We start from the raw sequence: 17,850 nt of genomic DNA, 5'->3' as shown, positions 1-17,850 counted from the left end.
CACTTTCATAGAATCATAGTATCGTTTAGGTTGGAAAAGACCTTTAAGATCATCAAGTCCAACTGTTAACCTAACACTGCCAAGTCCACCACTAAACCATGGCCCTAAGTACCACATCTACACATCTTTTAAATACCTCCAGGGATGGTGACTCAACCACTTCCCTGGGCAGCCTCTTCCAATGCTTGACAACCCTTTCAGTGAAGACATTTTTCCTAATATGCGATCTAAACCTCTCCTGGCACAACTTGAGGCCATTTCCTCTCGTCCTATCGCTTGTTACTTGGGAGAAGGGACCGACCCCCACCTCGCTACAACCTCCTTTCAGGTAGGTGTAGAGAGCAATACGGTCTCCCCTCAGCCTCCTTTTCTCCAGGCTAAACAACCCCAGTTCCCTCAGCTGCTCCTCCTAAGACTTGTGCTCCAGACCCTTCACCAGCTTCGTTGCCCTTCTCTGGACACGCTCCAGCACCTCAGCGTCTCTCTTGTAGTAAGGGGCCCAAAACTGAACACAGTATTCGAGGTGTGGCCTCACCAGTGCCAAGTACAGGGGCATGATCACTTCCCTAGTCCTGCTGGCCTCACTATTTCAATACAAGCCAGGATGCTATTGGCCTTCTTGGCCTTGGCCACCTGGGCACGCTGCTGGCTCATATTGAGCTGGCTGTCGACCAAGGCTGAACACCCCCAGGTCCTTTTCCACTGGGCAGCTTTCCAGCCACTCTTCCCCAAGCCTGCAGCGTTGCATGGCGTTGTGAGCCAAGTGCAGCCCCAGCACTGAGCCTTGTTGAATCTCATACAGTTGGCCTTGGCCCATCAATCCAGCCTGTCCAGGTCCCCCTGTAAAGCCTCCTACCCTCAAGCAGATCAACACTCCCACCCAACTTGGTGTCATTGCAAAATTACTGAGGGTGCACTCGATCCCCTTGTCCAGATCATTGACAAAGATATTAAACATGGCCGGCTTACGTCCAGCTTCTCATCCACTAATATCCCCAAGGCCTTCTCCACAGGGCTGCTCTCAATACATTCACCCCCCAGCCCGTATTGATACCAGAGGTTGCCCCAACCCACGTGCAGGACCTTGCACTTGGCCTTGTTGACCTTCATGAGGTTTGCACGGGCCCACTCCTGAAGCCTTTCCAGGTCCCTCTGGATGGTGCCCCTTCCCTCTATTGAATCAACTGCACCACTCAGCTTGGCATCATCCACAAACTTGCTGAGGGTGCATTTGATCCCACTGTCTATGTCACTGATTAAGACATTAAATCCTTGCCTGATCCAGAACAGGAAACTGGACTTCACTGTTACAGTGTCTCCCATTCCAGAGCTTCAATACAATTGAATGAACTTGCAGAGGAAACAAACTTAAAACTTACTAACTAGACATTTCAAATAGCTCATTTTTTAATTGCATGTTTTTGTGGTTATCATAGAGCCTTTAATGTCTGAGCCACTTGAAAATATTGTCATCTATACGTTACACCCATGGAGGTGTAACAGAGAGGAACAATAACCTTGGGTTTGAGCATACATGTTCCCTGCCCCAGCAACTCATGATAGGGGCAAAGAGGGAACAAAGCCTTGACTTCTGCAGCAGATCATAATTTCCTTGCTGCAATAGGTCAAAGGCAGGTTTATACCTCCTACCCCTCAAGCTCACTCACCTTGATCAAGAAGAAAAAAAGAGAAAAAAAGAAAAAAAAAAAGGAGGGGTGAGGTGGTGATAAACTATTATTTGAGACTTGTAAAAAGCCAAATAAGTATATTACTAAGCAAGCTGGAGTGTAAATTTAAAAGGTCCTGCTGTTCTGTACTTTTATTATTGATTTACCGCAAGGTAGGTAGTCCAACTACAGAACAGAAGGCCATACGGGGAGCTAGGACAGAGAAGGTAGTGCTGGAAAATCTCTAGCTTCCTTCATTGTAACTTCTGCCTCAAAGACTCTTCTACGAGCCAAAGCAAATCCAAACCCAGCTCCTGGAAAGACAAAGTTTACATCCAGTTCCTTGCCCAAAATTCTGCCTACAGCCAGAACCTCACTCTAACTGGTGTGATGACAAGTCAAAGAAGCTAGTAAAGCACAGGCTTAACTGAAGTTGTACGGACTGCTTTTGCAACTTGAATAAGGTTGTGTAACAGAAAAGGCAGATCCAACCAGTAATATTTACAGGGTGTTAAGTAAGGGCTCTCCTGTTACCTAAACATGCTCAAGTTTTACTAAAAATACACCAACCCTAAATAAAAAGGTATGGAATTGCAAGAAAAAGTCTGCTACTGAGCTCATGCAAAACCCAAACCCAGATTCAATGCTCCCTGAAAGCACACATCAGAACATGCTGTTTCTTTAAGGAATTAACAACAATAAAAATCTTTCTATATGCTTGTAATACACTTCTAATAAAAGACAATTCTTATTGTTTTCTATGTGATTATGTTTACTTTGAACTATTAAAATAATAAGAGTCTAATTTTACAAGAAAGGTATAAAACCCAGTTGTTTTCTGTGGGATTTCAAACTTGCAAAGAGGTCTACCTACTCACAGGTCTCACTGCAACCTCGAGTTGCAGTTTAAACTAATTAGCACAGTTTAACAGTTTATCCAGTTATTTATGGATTCCTACTGCCTCCTCTCCCCAGTCCTTTATCTTTAGTACTAGCAACCTGTAAAATTCCGTATCCTCATAACTACTCACTCCTAAAGGCCATGACACTTTCTCCACCAGGTAAAGACATCCACCATCAGATGTATACAGCCACTAGAGTGTTAATATTTGGCAATTTTTAAAGTACTGGAATGCTGTTTGCCCCAATTTATTTTGGATTATGAAATTCCTATTGGCTGTAGTTACAATTGTCATCCTGAATATTGCAATACCTTTTTTCCAAGTTGGCTAATTTGTATATTCACAGCATAGACATGCGCTTAATCACAGTTATATGACATTACGTTTTTAGTTTCCAATTTAAAGGGCTAATTAGGAGGAAAGGAATCTGAAGGCAGTTCTGAAGAGTAAACTTCAGTTTACTCTGAAGAGTAAAACTCTTGCACTTTCAGTCCCTTACTACACGGTCTAACTTTTTATGAGTACAAATAAATTAAAAATATATTTATTTGAAACACTGTGTGAGCCTTGAACATTTCAATTTTTGTGATAGGCTTTGGCTCACATGCAAGTTACAGACTACACTTGATGGAGAGCAAGTTCTGAGAAAGATTCTTTGCCAGATAAAACATACTTTAAAGAAGGAAATCAACAGAGCAATAGCTCTCCTGGTCCTGAGAAGCACAAAATTGGCCAAATTTCCAGAAGAAAGTCTACCCTACCAGCTGAATTAAGCCAAATAATCACCAGGAAGCAACTCTAGAACACGGGAAGGACACAGTGCTCCAGACAAAACAAAGTGATTAATTACAGGGCATGCAAAAAAAAAACCTAGAAGAATTTCAGGAGATACACCAGTTACTCGGAGGTACAGCTTGATACTACATCTTCCTTCTACCAGTTCTTGGTTTTCTGTTCTGTATACTATATTGTTCTTTTCACCACATGTGTTATTAAAAACATATAAAGAACTTCACCTTTCTACCTCTGACAGTTGTACAAGTAGTGCAGCAGCAGTGAATGTACTTAATACTGACATAAGAATAATTTGGTCACAGACAAATTAAACTTCCATCGCATGCCATTTTGCTTTCCACTACTGTTCAGCACTTTAAAACTTAGAAGTTTAATGTGTTCTTAAATTACTATATTAATTGGCTTTGCAAATTTAAATAAGAAATGGATTAAGATTTTTTTAAACAAAGAAGTATTTATTTTTGCCTACTACAAAGCAAAAGACCAAGCCAGCTCTAAGACTTATTTAAAGCACCTAGAGGTTTTAAGTTAACAGGTTCCATAACAATATTCTCCTCCCCATGCCATACTAACTTCCGAGTGCCTACTAATCCAAACTTTGAAGTTTTGCCCTACTTAATTAAAAAAACATTACTCCATAGTAATAAAAGAAAACGCTGGTGTTTCAGTAACTGACTTCTAGTATGTACATATTATTATATCAACTATCCCTTACTGATGCAAAGAAAATAGGCTCTCAAATACCAACAGCAAGATTTAACCATGTTTTCTGCCTGAGCTTTTCTTCAAAAGACCATTATTATGCAGATATAATGGCAAGTCTATACGTGCAAGCAGTTGCTAAAGAGCATTCAAAAGGAGAATTAGAACATTTTAAGTCCCTTCGTATCAGTGCCAGCAGCTGAACAAACCAGAACCCTGACACCCCCGGAGGCTTCCTCACAGCAGATTTCCATAGAGCTACCCTGCCTCGCTTAATAATCTTCTCTAGCAGGTAACATGCATTCTGAACAATTATTGCCCATTATTTCTTTTTCAGAGGCAATACAGCCTCTGAATACTGCAAAGGTCAATCCTCTCACTGAGCATTTGGTATTAGCCAAACATGATTTCTTCTTTTTGTTTTTTTTTGGAGAGAGTTTCTGATGCAACCAAAAAAAAAAAAAAAAAAAAGGCAAGCCAAGTTTTGCTTACTTTTAAAGTTAGAAATAGAATAAAAATTGATTGAAAATTTTGTCCTGACAGGATTACTAGCCGGTTCTACAGATTAGATCTGTCAACATATTTTGCAGGCATTTTAATTAAGCCGTAAGATTTTTCCAGAAAGTTTTTTCTAAGTGATCTTTGCTCCCTCTCAAATCTGTGAGATTTAAAAGTATACCTTTTAGTCTTTCCATATCAAGCACTTCGAAGCCTAATTTTGAAAGTGTTGGTCTCACGCCTATCTGCATTTTTCCAGCTAAACAAAACTTCTGCAAAATTTTATTAAAAACAAACAAGAAAACCCCAAACTTCTATGCATTCCAAACATCTGCATCCCAAATAAAAAGGTTTACCCTTTTCCTTTATTTTCAAAAGACTCTCCTGGCAAAGCAAACACACCAAACTTTTCAAACAGATTTTTCTTAGCAACCTACAATGGAAATTAAGGTTGTCTGCTAATATATATTCTAAGGGAGTAGTAATACCATACAGAATATTAGTATTATATTAACCTGAAGAACAGAGAGGCTGTTTTGAACTACAGCAACAAGCTGTTATGCTGCACCTAAAGAACATATTTAATACTCTCGTCTATGGGTGGTCCAAGAATTTGCACTAAATCTAAGTCAGCGAAAGAAAAGGCTGGAATGTGAAGAAGCTATTTTTTTCTTTAATAAGCACTTCCTAAAGTAGCCTGGCCAAGTCCAATACAGGAGAGCTATTCTCTGCTATTCTCCAGAAGAGCAGACAACTGAAAATACTAGAAATTTTAAACAGATTCACAAACACTCCCCTCCCCATGCCTCCCAAAGGAACTCAAATGTGCTAAAGGTAAAAATGTGCTCGACTATTTACTTTTGATATCTTTTTGGAAACACATTATAATTTTTACCCTTCCATAAAACTAAATTTTTCCAAAGTGCTGAAAAGCTTGGCACAATGAACATGGAACTTTAAGTTCTATACAAAACATCAATTATGCAGACATCTTTTTGTATTCATCGCCCCATATTAACATAAAAGATACTTAGAAGTGGAAAAAACTGGTAATATTTTTGTCAATCTCAGGCACAAAATTATACATCTGCGATTAAACACTTATATTAGGCACAGGGTTTTTTTTATTCTTTTCAACTAAGAAGAAAAGTCAAGGATTAGAAATGGTTGCCATGGGAGGCTTTCAAGACCGGTCTGGATAAGCCCCCAGCAGCCTTATCTGACCTAACAGTTGACACTGCTTTGAGTAGGTTGGACTAGAGATCTCCCGAGGTTCTCTCCAACCTGAATCAGCCTATGATCCTATGAAAAAATTAACGTGCACATTCAAAATTCAGCATAAATCCTTCTGAAGCACTAACTACTACCTGCAAGGAACATAAAGGTCCAAAGTCAGTAAGATAGTACAACGATGTCAACTTCCATTAAGTGAGAATATCAGATCATCATCCATCCCTATCTTGGTACCTTAAGAAGGAACCAGAAATGATCAAGGATGATACTGCAGGAGACATGTCTAAATTCTGACAACTATACTTATGACTTTCAGGCCCCCATGTAAACATAAACTATACCATTTTGCATAAAATTACTCATTATAACCTTTTAAATTAGCTATTGGCCATGTAGCACTTTTTCCTAAAACCAGTCTCTCTGTATACTAGAAACTATGTTTAAACAAAACTGTAATGGAAAAATATTTATCTTAGGGATTTGTATGTTTGAATTTAGACATATGTAAGTAAGGACAGTGCTAGGCAGTATTGCAGTCCTACTATATACACACACTCACAGAACCTTACAGGCTTTAATCTATTTCTTACATAAACCGAAAATAGTCATATCCATTGCAAAATCTCTGTGTAGCACCACGCAAGTTTACAAGGTGTTATGTCAACATCCTTTTCCATGGAAGTAGGCTCTTCCATTCATTTAATGCCCTAATTTCTGTAACAGCACTACTTCCAAAAATAATGTTGACTCATCTAATGAAGCACTACCAGGATGAGCTAGCAGGAGACAATAGGACCAAGGGCAGAGAAAAAGCAGTAGCCTCCAGGATGAAAACAATGCTTTACAGAATGAAGACTTGGATTCCACAGAAAGATACAGTCTGCTTCCTACAACCTACCTAATTCCACTGGCTTCACAGGAATTTAATTTAATTTGATTAAAAGAAAAAAGGTCTCTTTTTAATTCAAAGAAGTGAAATAAAGTGATTTATAAAAGTCTCCACAATAACTATGTGTCATTTAGATCATATTTTGAAGATCAAATGCTACTTAGGCTAGGCATTGTTCTCCTTACAGTAACCCTTTTTCAGGTTTTAATAGCTAGTTCTAAAAATAAAACATGTTAATAAAACACCATCAATTTCCACCTTTGTCATATCCCAAAATATTTCACACCAAAACAATTCAACTAGTAAATAAATGTTTCTAGCCATAAAATCACTTGCAAGACAAAACCTGTAACAGCTACACATACATAATATATCATGCCAAATTACCATCCACCACTATTAATTATGACAAAAATACATAAGATATCTTTATGAGAGGGACATTTGAACGCTTCATCTCCAATAGAATGAAAGAGTTAATTGCTGAGGGTTCTCCACAATTCTGTTTAAAAAAAAAGTTTCTCTCACTAAATTAGACCAAGCCTTGAGCCACATCACCATTTGCTGAGCCTCTGTCCAACATGCTTTAGTTATTGGCAATGCATTTAATCCTCCTCTGTTTGCACAGAAATTCATCTATGAGTCTGGCAAGAAAAGAGGTATTTCAGAAAGAATGCCAGAAGGTAATTTATAGAACATCCAATTCTCAGGCCCTAACAAACAAGTTGTGTTACACTGCCTCCCAGTGCACAGCGTCTGCCTGAAGCTCAAATTAAAAAGGTTGAAGAATCCATTTTAGACATGGAACTACCAATAATTCCCAAAGGGATTACAACTATCTTAGAGCCTGTTCTCAAAAGCGTTTAAGTTGTTTTGAAAATCTAGACAGAAAATAATAGTGAACTGTGGGATTTCATTTCACTTTAAATAAAGAAAGAAATTGCAGAAGTAAAAACGAAAACCAGGCAAATTCATATGGTGGACCACTTTTTTAATTGAGTACTTGTACAACATCTTGCATAAGAGTGTCTTGGGACAAACCAGGATTTCTAAATCATAGACAAACCCCAAGAATTTTACAGCAAATAAAATTTCTCTAGGAAAAGGAAGAAGCATTTTTATGTTTATATATAAGGTGACCCAAACCAAAGCATTTCAAAGTCAAAAATAAACATAGATGTCTGTTAATCTCTGTGGGTCTCATATCATGTTCTGAAACACTAGTGCTTAGAGAATTCAGCCCTCCAATGCTGACCATTCAAAACCCTAGTAAAAGTAATTTCATAACTGTGTAAGTCAACATCCCAAAATGTTCATATCTAGCACCCTATTTTTTTAATCAGTAACAAACACATGAACACTGACATTGAGAATTTATAATAGTCTAATACAGACATTTAATAAAGAGGCTTAAGTTCAATGTAATCACCATTTCCAATTGTTTCACAGACCACGAACACACATCATTGCAGAAAAGACTTAAAAAAAAAAAATCACTGAACAAAACCTACAGTTGAATTTTACTGGGAGAAAGAGGCAGGTGTACTTTCTAACATTTTTAAGATTAGCATTATTCTTGCTGGCACTTAAAGTAGTAGTGTCATTAAGCTGAAGTACAGCTTAGCTAAGTCTAACTGGAGGCAGTTCACTTGTGAGAAAGGTCAGACCCCTGAAACTAAAATCAAGTGAAAAATTAAAAAATGAGTGAAGCAAATGCACTTGATTTGCTCATTTGGGCAGCATGGAAGAATCACAAAAATGCACAACCTACAATCTAACCCTCAAAACAGCTGTTTACAAAAACACTGTCACAAGCCAAGCTTCTAAGAGCTTTTAGCAGAATGTTTGTAATTTAGCTTTAGACATGCAGGTAACTGATGCCTTTTGTTTAGGGGAACTAATTAAATGAAAACAAATCAGCTTTACAAATGAAAGGGAAGAAGGGGAAACACTTACAGCAGTTGGATCTTTCAAATGGAGCTGAGTTGCTGTCACTTGTTTGAAACCACCAGGATAGCTAGAAAAACAGAACAAATGTACAAGCTTAACAACATCGCGCTTGAGCATATAGTAACACAAGTATCACTACATCTTGAACAACAGTGTAATGGTATTATAAGCCTTCAAAAAAGGAAGTTGTTCTCACAAGGCCAACAACTGTATTTTATTAGAAAGATTCTATCCTGTCAAGTATCTAAGTTTAACGCCATTTTTACTTTCTTATTTATTCACTTGAGTATTAAAAAGTTTGTGTTTCACAAGCAGATGGATATGTTTTTAAAACTGCTTATTAAATACACCATCACAGCTGCAGAATACAATGGGAATAAGATATGCAAAACTTGGAAATATTTCAAGATGATCAAGACTCACAACCAGTCTGTGGCTGACATACGAGACAACCATTCTGAACAGTATTTATTATTTTCTTAGTATTTTAAATAAACGTTACCATGATTTGGTGTATCTACAGTAATAAAATTTGACTTTTACTGCAATGCATCCATCTTTTTAAGGTCTATGTGATATGGTGAAGTTGCACTAATTCACATTTCTGCATATACTTTAAATGAATGACACAGTGGTGCAAGAAATTACACAGATATCAGGTAAAGCTGGGTTTCATTTTGATTTAATTACATTATTAGGTATCAACCTAAGTGAAATGAAAATAAACCCAACATCATTAAAACATGTCCACTTAGGGAGTGGCACAGATGTAAGTATTTGTTTTAATTGTACAATTCTTTTCACTTACTCAAAACCAACTTAGGTACTTATGCAAGTGCTTTAACTTACACAGAACCTTTCTGCACAGGCACTCAGAAGTTTTTAGTGAAAATTTTTATGAAGTCATAGGAGCGAGCAAGAAAAAAAAAAGCGCATTAATTTCCATCAACTCTGAACAAGAACTTCTCAGCAATTCAGCAAAGGAATGTCAGGATTGAAACATTAGTACTAGCAACATTAGCTCTCTCAATGTGATTTATTCATTTCCTGACTGGATACATTTTGACACTTAGAGATTATTATCTAGTGTTGTCATTGTATAAAAATAGGAGCAACTGTTTTTATTTGACTAAACTGATCATTGCCATACCGTCTGTAATTGATTATTGTACTTCCACCTGTAAACAAGTTATGTCTGCCAGCGTAATATATTGTACACTATTGTATACATCAGTACATCTTGAGAGTATTTCATTTCTTACTAGTTTTTCTAATTTATTTTTTTTTCCTCGACTGATTCAATAATATATCAATCTTGATATTTACGGTTAGGTAAATAGGTACTGGTAGGATAAAGTAATTGAAGTTGGCAACTGTATGTATCTTAAATGTGCAGTGCCAACAGGAATGTCTTCTACTCCTTAGTAAATAGAATAGTCCTGATCATTGGGTTCATGGGTTCACACAAAACAACCTGGCTCACCAAATCTGTTAACTTACTCAATTGCTCTGACTACTTTTGAGTTGGTTATTTCCCTAACAATATACACCGGGAGAAAAAAAAAAGAGAAAAAAGAGGGAAAAGAGCAAGGGAAAAAAAAGAGGACAGGAGAGAGGACAGGAGAGAGGACAGGAGAGAGGACAGGAGAGAGGACAGGAGAGAGGACAGGAGAGAGGACAGTTTGCATCATTTTAAACATCGTAACACATGCAAACAAAACATGTAAACAGGAATTCCCTTTTGAACCAATACGCTAAAAAAGACTTTAACTTTTAACAAAATATGACATGAAATTTACCACTAGCTCATTTGAATATTTATTATAAAGCTTACCCAGTATGTGAAGAATATACTTTCTGTTCCCATTTGTTACCAGAGAAGGCAATATGTCTTGTATTTATTATGACAACATGATCTCCGCAGTCACCTACAAGGTAGAAATTAGTGGAAAATATTAAGAGAACCATACGGGTAATCAACCAAAATAACAACTATAAAGTGTGCAATAAATACGCAGTAGCACATAAATACACATTTCATAAAGCTCCAATTTAAAGATCTGAGCTTTTCAAGTCACACCATCCAAATCTGCACTTAAATACCAACCTTAATTACTATTTTTGTTAGTATTGTCAGGTTAGAAGGCAGGTAAGCAGGTAAAATACTACCAGACTAGATAATTAAACCATTACAATTATACAGCTAAGATCTGGAAATCTGGCTTACAGGCAATTGTGTTATTTTATTCAACACATTATGCTGCATATGCACCTATATTTTCAAAAAATAAAAAAAGGTTAGTTCTAAACAACGATCCTAAATATTTGTTTAATTTTAGTTTTCTCATTAAAACAGTACCAACGTTTACTGGAAGACTGAATATTTTGGGTAAGTAAAATAATTCTATTAAATAATTACAGCCTAGGGCTAAATGTATAAAAGAAACAAAAAGATTGGGGGGGTGAGGGGAGAAAAGCCCCACAAAAAAACCTAAACCAGCTCTGTTGCGGAAAAAAACCCCCACATTCAATCAAGCAGAATTGAATGTTACAGCACGTACAGTATGTTTAATGTTCTATCAGCAACTTTCACATCAGAAGTTTTTTAAGTGCAAAGTCTATAATCTATCACCAATACCTTGCCAGAAACAGTAACTTTAATAGATCTTCTTTACTAATAAAGTGCTAATAAAACCTATACTATCTCAAAAATATGATGAAAACATGAAAAAAGATGTAGTTTTTCATTTCAGAAGTAACCATCTTTATCAGCTGTATAAGCTATAACCACCCATTCATCAACTGGCAAATGATTTGTCTGAAGTTCACTCTCATATGCGTTACCATATTAGAACAACGTAAGTATTTGAAGCTCATTTGATTAAAACATTTTTGAGTAGGTAACAAAGCAGCTACACCAAAAAGGACTGAAATTGAACATGCATTTTTTTATAGGAGCATGTAATTAATTAATGCAAGTTTTACGACCTATTTAAGTCTTCTACCATTTTTTAATCTTGTGTTCTTTTAAAGCTCTACTTTAAACTACAGCTGAAGTGCAAACAAAATTTAAACATCTTCATTGATGCAGCCTTTCACTGCTGACAGATCAGTTCTAAGAACTGACATTGGCCTTTTTTTTTTTTTAGTTGGGAAGATGACAGAATAAGCACATTAAGGAAATTTTTCCCAACAGTTCTCCCTTTGAATAAACACTGAATTAACAATTCCATACACCCATAGATCAATTATGAACAATTAATAACCAGGAGAAAAACTAACCAGGATACTTACACACTACCTGAACAATGACTGCAACCTGTTCTTTTTAAAGTAGGTTGAATTTATGGATAGCTAATGTCTCCTTTGAAATTTCAAATTAACACATTATTCTCCACTGGTCTTTAAACAGTGTTGTTCCCATCACCTCAGGGATGGCTGCACTTAATAGGAAGAAAGCAAAAATATTTACCATCTCCAGAAACACAGTTAAATTGCATCCTACTTTTGAAAAATACTCACAAAATATCACGGAGTAAGACTCTTCCTTTAGGCTATTTTCATAGAATCACAGAATCACAGAACAGTTTGGGTTGGAAGGGACCTTTAAAGGTCATCTAGTTAAAACCCCCTGCAATGCGCAGGGACATCTTCAACTTAATCAGGTTGCTCAGAGCCCCATCCAACCTGACCTTGAATGTATCCAGGGATGGGGCATCTACCACCTCTCTGGGCAACCTGTTCCAGTGCTTTGCCACCCTCATAGTAAAAAATTTCTTCCTTATATCTAGTCTGAATGTACACTCTTTTAGTTTAAAACCATTACCCCTTGTCCTATCACAACAGTCCCTGCTAAAAGGTCTGTTCCCATCTTTCTTATAAGCCCCCTTTAAGTACTGAAAGGCCCCAATAAGGTCTCCCCAGAGCCTTCTCTTCTCCAGGCTGAACAACCCCAACTCTCTCAGCCTTTCCTCATAGGAGAGGTGTTCCACACCTCTGATCATTTTCGTGGCCCTCCTCTGGACCCACTCCAACAGGTCCATGTCTTTCCTGTGCTGAGGGCTCCAGAGCTGGATGCAGTATTCCAGGTGGGGTCTCACCACAGCAGAGTAGAGGGGCAGAATCACCTCCTTCAACCTGCTGGCCACGCTTCTTTTGATGCAGCCCAGGATACGGTCGGCCTTCTGGGCTGGCAGCGCACATTGTTGGCTCATGTCCAGTTTTTCATCCACCAGTACCCGCAAGGCCTTCTCCACAGGGCTGCTCTCAATCCCTTCATACCTCAGCCTGTACTGATACTGGGGGTTGCCTCGACCCAGGTGCAGGACCTTGCACTTGGCCTTGTTGACCTTCATGAGGTTCACATAGGCCCACTCCTGAAGCCTGTCCAGGTCCCTCAGGCATGTGAACACTTTTCATGCTATAATATCGAATTATTCTTTTATGAAGTATGTAAGCATGTTTTCCTCAAGTAATACACAAAAATAAGGCCAGTATATTCTATTACATTACAGTATATGCAATTTGTTACATACAGCATGTACATTGCACCTCTTCAGATAAAACTAAGCTGCCAGAGTAAATCCATTTTATATCTCTGTATATTTATAACTCCAGTAATTCCTATCATACAGTACAAATACATGCTTCAGGTACATGGATTTTTCCTCCTACATTTTAATTAAGGACTAAATGGTAATTAAAGGTACATATTGTCAACTGTTAGCTCACAAGACTGACAAACTACTTGCCAAATATTTCATTAGAAGACAAGTCTTCGCTGCTTCTTCTAGCTATTATAAACTAACATTGCAATCTAGAGTAACACCTGGGCCAGATAGGGTTTGCAGGACACTTCCATCTAGCCTAGTCTTCTCCTTTGAGGATGCAGAGAACAGTAGCAAATCCAACCCAAGCAACAGAAGTGTCTCACCTACACGTGCTCACAATCCAAGATAAAGAACCAGATCACACAATTTTTTAAAAATCTGGCCCACATTTTTGGTTCTGTTTTGCGAAGCTGCTCACAACGACAGGATGCAAGGGGATGAGAGTAGAGAGAAGAGGAGGTGCAGAAGAAACCTAAAAATCCAGATTCAAACCTCCTGAACAAAGTTGTGTCCCCTTATTTAAGGCATATGGTCTGACAGCATCTAAAAACATGACACTCTGAAGAATAATGAATGATTATCCCTAAAACAGAAAATAAATATACATGAAATCAAATTTCTTTCCTTCCCTAACCACAGCTTAAATTCAGCTCCAGATACTTTTCAACACAATAAATAAATGATGATTTTATGGAAGATACCAAATTACAAACAAAACAAAACTCCCAACAATGGTATTCTAAGGAACTGTTATCTCACAGACACTAAAATATTTCTTGTTAGTTCAGAAAAAAAAAAGAAAAAAAAGAAGTGTTAAGTACACCAACCACAAATTCATGCATACTTTGCTCTCTTAGAGACTATCAAGTGTCTCTCAGTAGTAGTAACCTATCAATATCAATCTCAGGTGTAACTTACTTGGTACTGATTTATAGAATACTTTAGACCAAATAAAGTTATCCTTGAAATGACTTTCCAGGATTTTATAACTTCATGAACATAAAAGTATCAAAGATCTTTCCCACAGGACAACCAAAAACATTTCCTCTCTGTATCTGCTTTATTTTTCAGACAGCCTTAGTCTCCAGTGACATCTTGTGGATAAGACATAATTTGCAACAGCAGAAGTCTGTTATTTAAAACATCTTTAGAAGATTCATTATGAAAAACAGATCAAGTACAATTTTAGTATGTACACTCTACATGTATGAGCAAAGTTTAATGCTTCCTTTATGTTTTAGTAATGTCTCTTGAAAAATTTGCATGAGTATTACAGGAAACACTGTACCATCAACAAGAGGGATCACCTTTTCATTACCTATAAAATCCTTATCACCGCGAGACAGGCACTACAGTATTACAAGTAATGAACAAGATCACAGATGCATCTCTACTGCTGAATCTTCTAATTTGCAGAAAAGCAAAATTATTTTTTCATTTAAACAATAAGATATCTTTCAACAATGATTCTGTCTCCCACTTAAGAATCAGACAGGTTCCAGCCTCATCATCACAGAATGTCTGAGGTTGGAAGGGACCTCTGGAGGTCATGTTGTCCAGCCCCCCTGCTCAAGCAGGACCAGCTTTTGAATATCTCCAAGGATGGAGACTCTACAACCTCTTGGGCAACCAATTCCAGCCACCCTCACAGTAAAAAAATGTTTCTTGATGTTCAGAGGGAACCTCCTATGTTTCAGTTTGTGCCTGTTGCCTCATGAAGACAGGATTTCTCTGCACCTTATTCAGAATGAAGAACCACTCCAAGACTCTGTGGTGCTGTGCAGCTACTGAAAGGTAGCATTCAGAAAATCTAATTGAGAATCACATCAGTGTTTCATTACGTGCACTGTGAATTAAATCTTTACATCTAAAAATCAATGTAACGAAACACATTTCAAGGTTTTTAAAAAAATGAAAGCATAACCCACTACAATTCAGCTACTAAAAATAAATTATGAATTTATAATGAGCTTTATATGGATTGATAAGGACAACAACATAAGTTTGTAGAGGGGTATGAAGGAAAAAGATGAGAAGGAAAAGGAAGACAGTTATAATTTACAAACAATTGAAAAATGTAAACTTATATGTATCAGGCTTGATTTTAAAACTGATATCAGAAGAAAAATATAAGTGAAGGAAAGCGAGTTTGCTTTTATCTACCACAATACTCACTTAGTGCATGATAAATAGGTTTATGCCTGCCTTCAAGTCTGATTGCAGTTGCAACTGCTATTTTTCCTGGTGGCTGCATCTTCGCATCGAGGAGATACCAGGCTCTGGCAAAAGTAGCCCATTGCTAAAGAGAAAGAGAGGTAGTACTTAATGTAGTACAAGAACACACTACCATACATAAATCGAGCTTCTCTAATTAGATCAACACTTTCTTTACACTCCAAAATAATAGAAGAAATATTAACATCAACAACACCCCCTCCAAATAACCTTTAAGTGGATGGAGAACGCCGCTACACGCTGTGACACACCCACTGCTGTACCTGCTTCCAACGTATGCGTGGTAACAACACCGAAAGGTTACCAGCTCTTAGGGTTTTGTTTCAAAAATGAAGATCTCTTGCTGCAAGCTTCCATTATTACTAATTGAACTGTAAAATCACTGTACGCTATTTAATGCTCAATATGTCTTTCCCTCTGAGCGAAGGTCAGAACTCCCCCAGCCGTAGTGTTATGAACTCGAAGAGCCTGAGCCGCCTTGCAGCGGGTAGCCTTGTCCCTCACAGACAAGTCACGCACCTACTGACCGCTACCGGTTCCTGCCACCGGGCCCCTCAGGGCGAGCACCGGAGCGCACGGCCGCGCCACTGGCGCTCCGCGACGCGGGGGGGCCGCCCGCCGCCCCGGCCCTCCCCTGCGGGCCTACTGCCCCTTCGTCCCGGCGCCCGCCCGCTCCCTCACGGCGGCTCAGCGCCATGGCGGCCGCCAGGCTCCCGCCGGGGCGACGCCGCCGCGTGCCCCCGGAGGAAGCGGCCGCCCCAGCACCGCCTGCACCGAGGGGGAGAGGGCCGCGCTCACCTGGGCCGCCTTGGTGTAACTGGCCATGGCCACCCTCCCGCCGCGCCTGAGGGGAAGGGGAAGGGAAGCGGAGCCCCTTGGCCGCCGCACCGGCGGGAAGCGGAAGCGCTGCCCTGCGAGGGGCGGTGCAAGGGCGGCAGCGCGGGGCGTTCGGAGCGGCGGCGGCTCCGTCCCCGTTCTCGCCCGGCCATGGACCGCTACGTCCTGCTCCTGAGCTGGGGCGAGCGCAGGGGCGAGGGTGCTGTGGCGGGCGGCCCCGGGCCCGGAGCAGGTACCGCCGCGGGGGGTGAGGCCGGAGGGGCTGGAGGCCGCGCCGTGTGGGGAGCCGCCTGCCGCGGGGCCCATCCGAGCTTGCCTAAATGAAGGCTTGTCTTTGCGGTTGCTGGTCTAGGATCTGCGCCCGGGCAGGCTTTTCTGGATCCCTACCTCGTTAAATCCCCCCTTTTTTTCCCGACTAAAAGTCTTTAATGACTTAAACCTTCAGAAACTTAGGGTTTTTTGTGTCTTATTGCGACACTGCTGTATAACTTGGTAGAGTGTTCCTGAGATGTCGCTACTTTAACGAGAGTTTTAAAAAAATTGACTTTTTAAACTCCTGCAAATCTGCAGTTGACAGGTTTTTTTAAAACTAAAGTTCTAATATTAAACGGAACTTTATACTGTATTTGCAGGAAAGCAAGACTTAACTTTCGTAATTCAGTAGTTTTAAGAAAAACTTTTTTTTTTTTTCAGCAGGGACTGCTGCAACCGTTTATCAGTTTCTGAAAGCAAGCTGTAACTCATCTATAAATGCAGATGTGAGTGCATTCCCAGGTAAATATAGTAATGTACACATGCAATATATATGTACAGTAAGGTAAAGCAAATTTTATCAAGGAATTGGCCTAGGCACATTATATGATCTAGGTGAAACAAGTCGGAAACTTAAGGAAACCCAATTAACGCAGTGTGCCTAAACCCGCAGGTGGGACTGCTCCTGCTGCTACTGTTTCTGTGGAGAACTGATGTCATTTCAGCAGCTGAGGTGCTAGGAGATGAGTAAATAGATTGGACACAAGAAACGAAAGAGAAGGGTTTTGAAAGGTTGACAGATTTCCATCCGCTTAGCAAGGAACAGTAGGAAAGGGCTTGTTTCTCATGTCAGTGGGCAGCTTGACATTTTCGTTACTCCTATGATGCCTTTTAATTTTTTCAGTGGAAGCAATATTTGTTGTGTTCAATTCAGAACCCTAATCCATGAATATTAAATCATTTTATCATCTTAAAATAGATTTCTGAAGATCTGCTTTAGTACTTTTAGGGGTTGGGTGTTTGGTTCTTTTTGTTAAAAAATGCATTCTTAGTTCTTTACTTGGTTTGGGTATCTAGTGTAGAGCTGTTAAGGCTCATCTTGTCACAGCTGTCATGTGACTGTGAATCGTGAGAAACCACTATAGGCTGTTAAAATTAATAAAGATGGGAATGTTAAGCTGTTTTCAACTTCTGTGCTTTTTATTGCATAGAAATGTTGAGAGCGCATCTCATTTTGTGACCTGCGTAAACCATATTTATGACAATTGTGATTTAGTTCA

The 17,850-nt window shown here is 39.0% G+C and overlaps 2 protein-coding genes across 3 annotated transcripts in view; one reads left to right on the top strand and one right to left on the bottom strand.

Moving 5' to 3' along the window:
* MRPL13 (mitochondrial ribosomal protein L13) overlaps positions 1 to 16,406 on the bottom strand; it is a 40,255-nt gene extending 23,849 nt beyond the window's left edge. The window contains exons 1-4 of the mRNA XM_072851969.1: positions 16,280 to 16,406; positions 15,422 to 15,545; positions 10,471 to 10,564; positions 8,643 to 8,703 (exon numbers count right to left, since the gene is read on the bottom strand). Of these exons, the coding sequence (XP_072708070.1) occupies positions 8,643 to 8,703; positions 10,471 to 10,564; positions 15,422 to 15,545; positions 16,280 to 16,306 (306 nt within the window). The 5' untranslated portion in view covers positions 16,307 to 16,406. The remainder of the gene's footprint in view (positions 1 to 8,642; positions 8,704 to 10,470; positions 10,565 to 15,421; positions 15,546 to 16,279) is intronic.
* MTBP (MDM2 binding protein) overlaps positions 16,361 to 17,850 on the top strand; it is a 30,111-nt gene continuing 28,621 nt past the window's right edge. The window contains exons 1-2 of one of the 2 annotated variants that reach the window (XM_072851968.1): positions 16,361 to 16,550; positions 17,015 to 17,092. In XM_072851968.1, coding sequence (XP_072708069.1) covers positions 16,469 to 16,550; positions 17,015 to 17,092 — 160 coding nt within the window. In that variant the 5' untranslated portion in view covers positions 16,361 to 16,468. Of the gene's footprint in view, positions 16,551 to 17,011; positions 17,093 to 17,850 lie in introns of both variants that reach the window. The other variant, XM_072851967.1, reaches the window with a different exon arrangement.

The sequence above is a fragment of the Ciconia boyciana genome, chromosome 2 (assembly GCF_034638445.1).
Source record: "Ciconia boyciana chromosome 2, ASM3463844v1, whole genome shotgun sequence".
In the NCBI taxonomy this organism is placed as follows: Eukaryota; Metazoa; Chordata; class Aves; order Ciconiiformes; family Ciconiidae; genus Ciconia; species Ciconia boyciana.
Note: the sequence above shows the minus strand (reverse complement) of the source record. Positions and strands in the feature narration are given on the sequence as shown.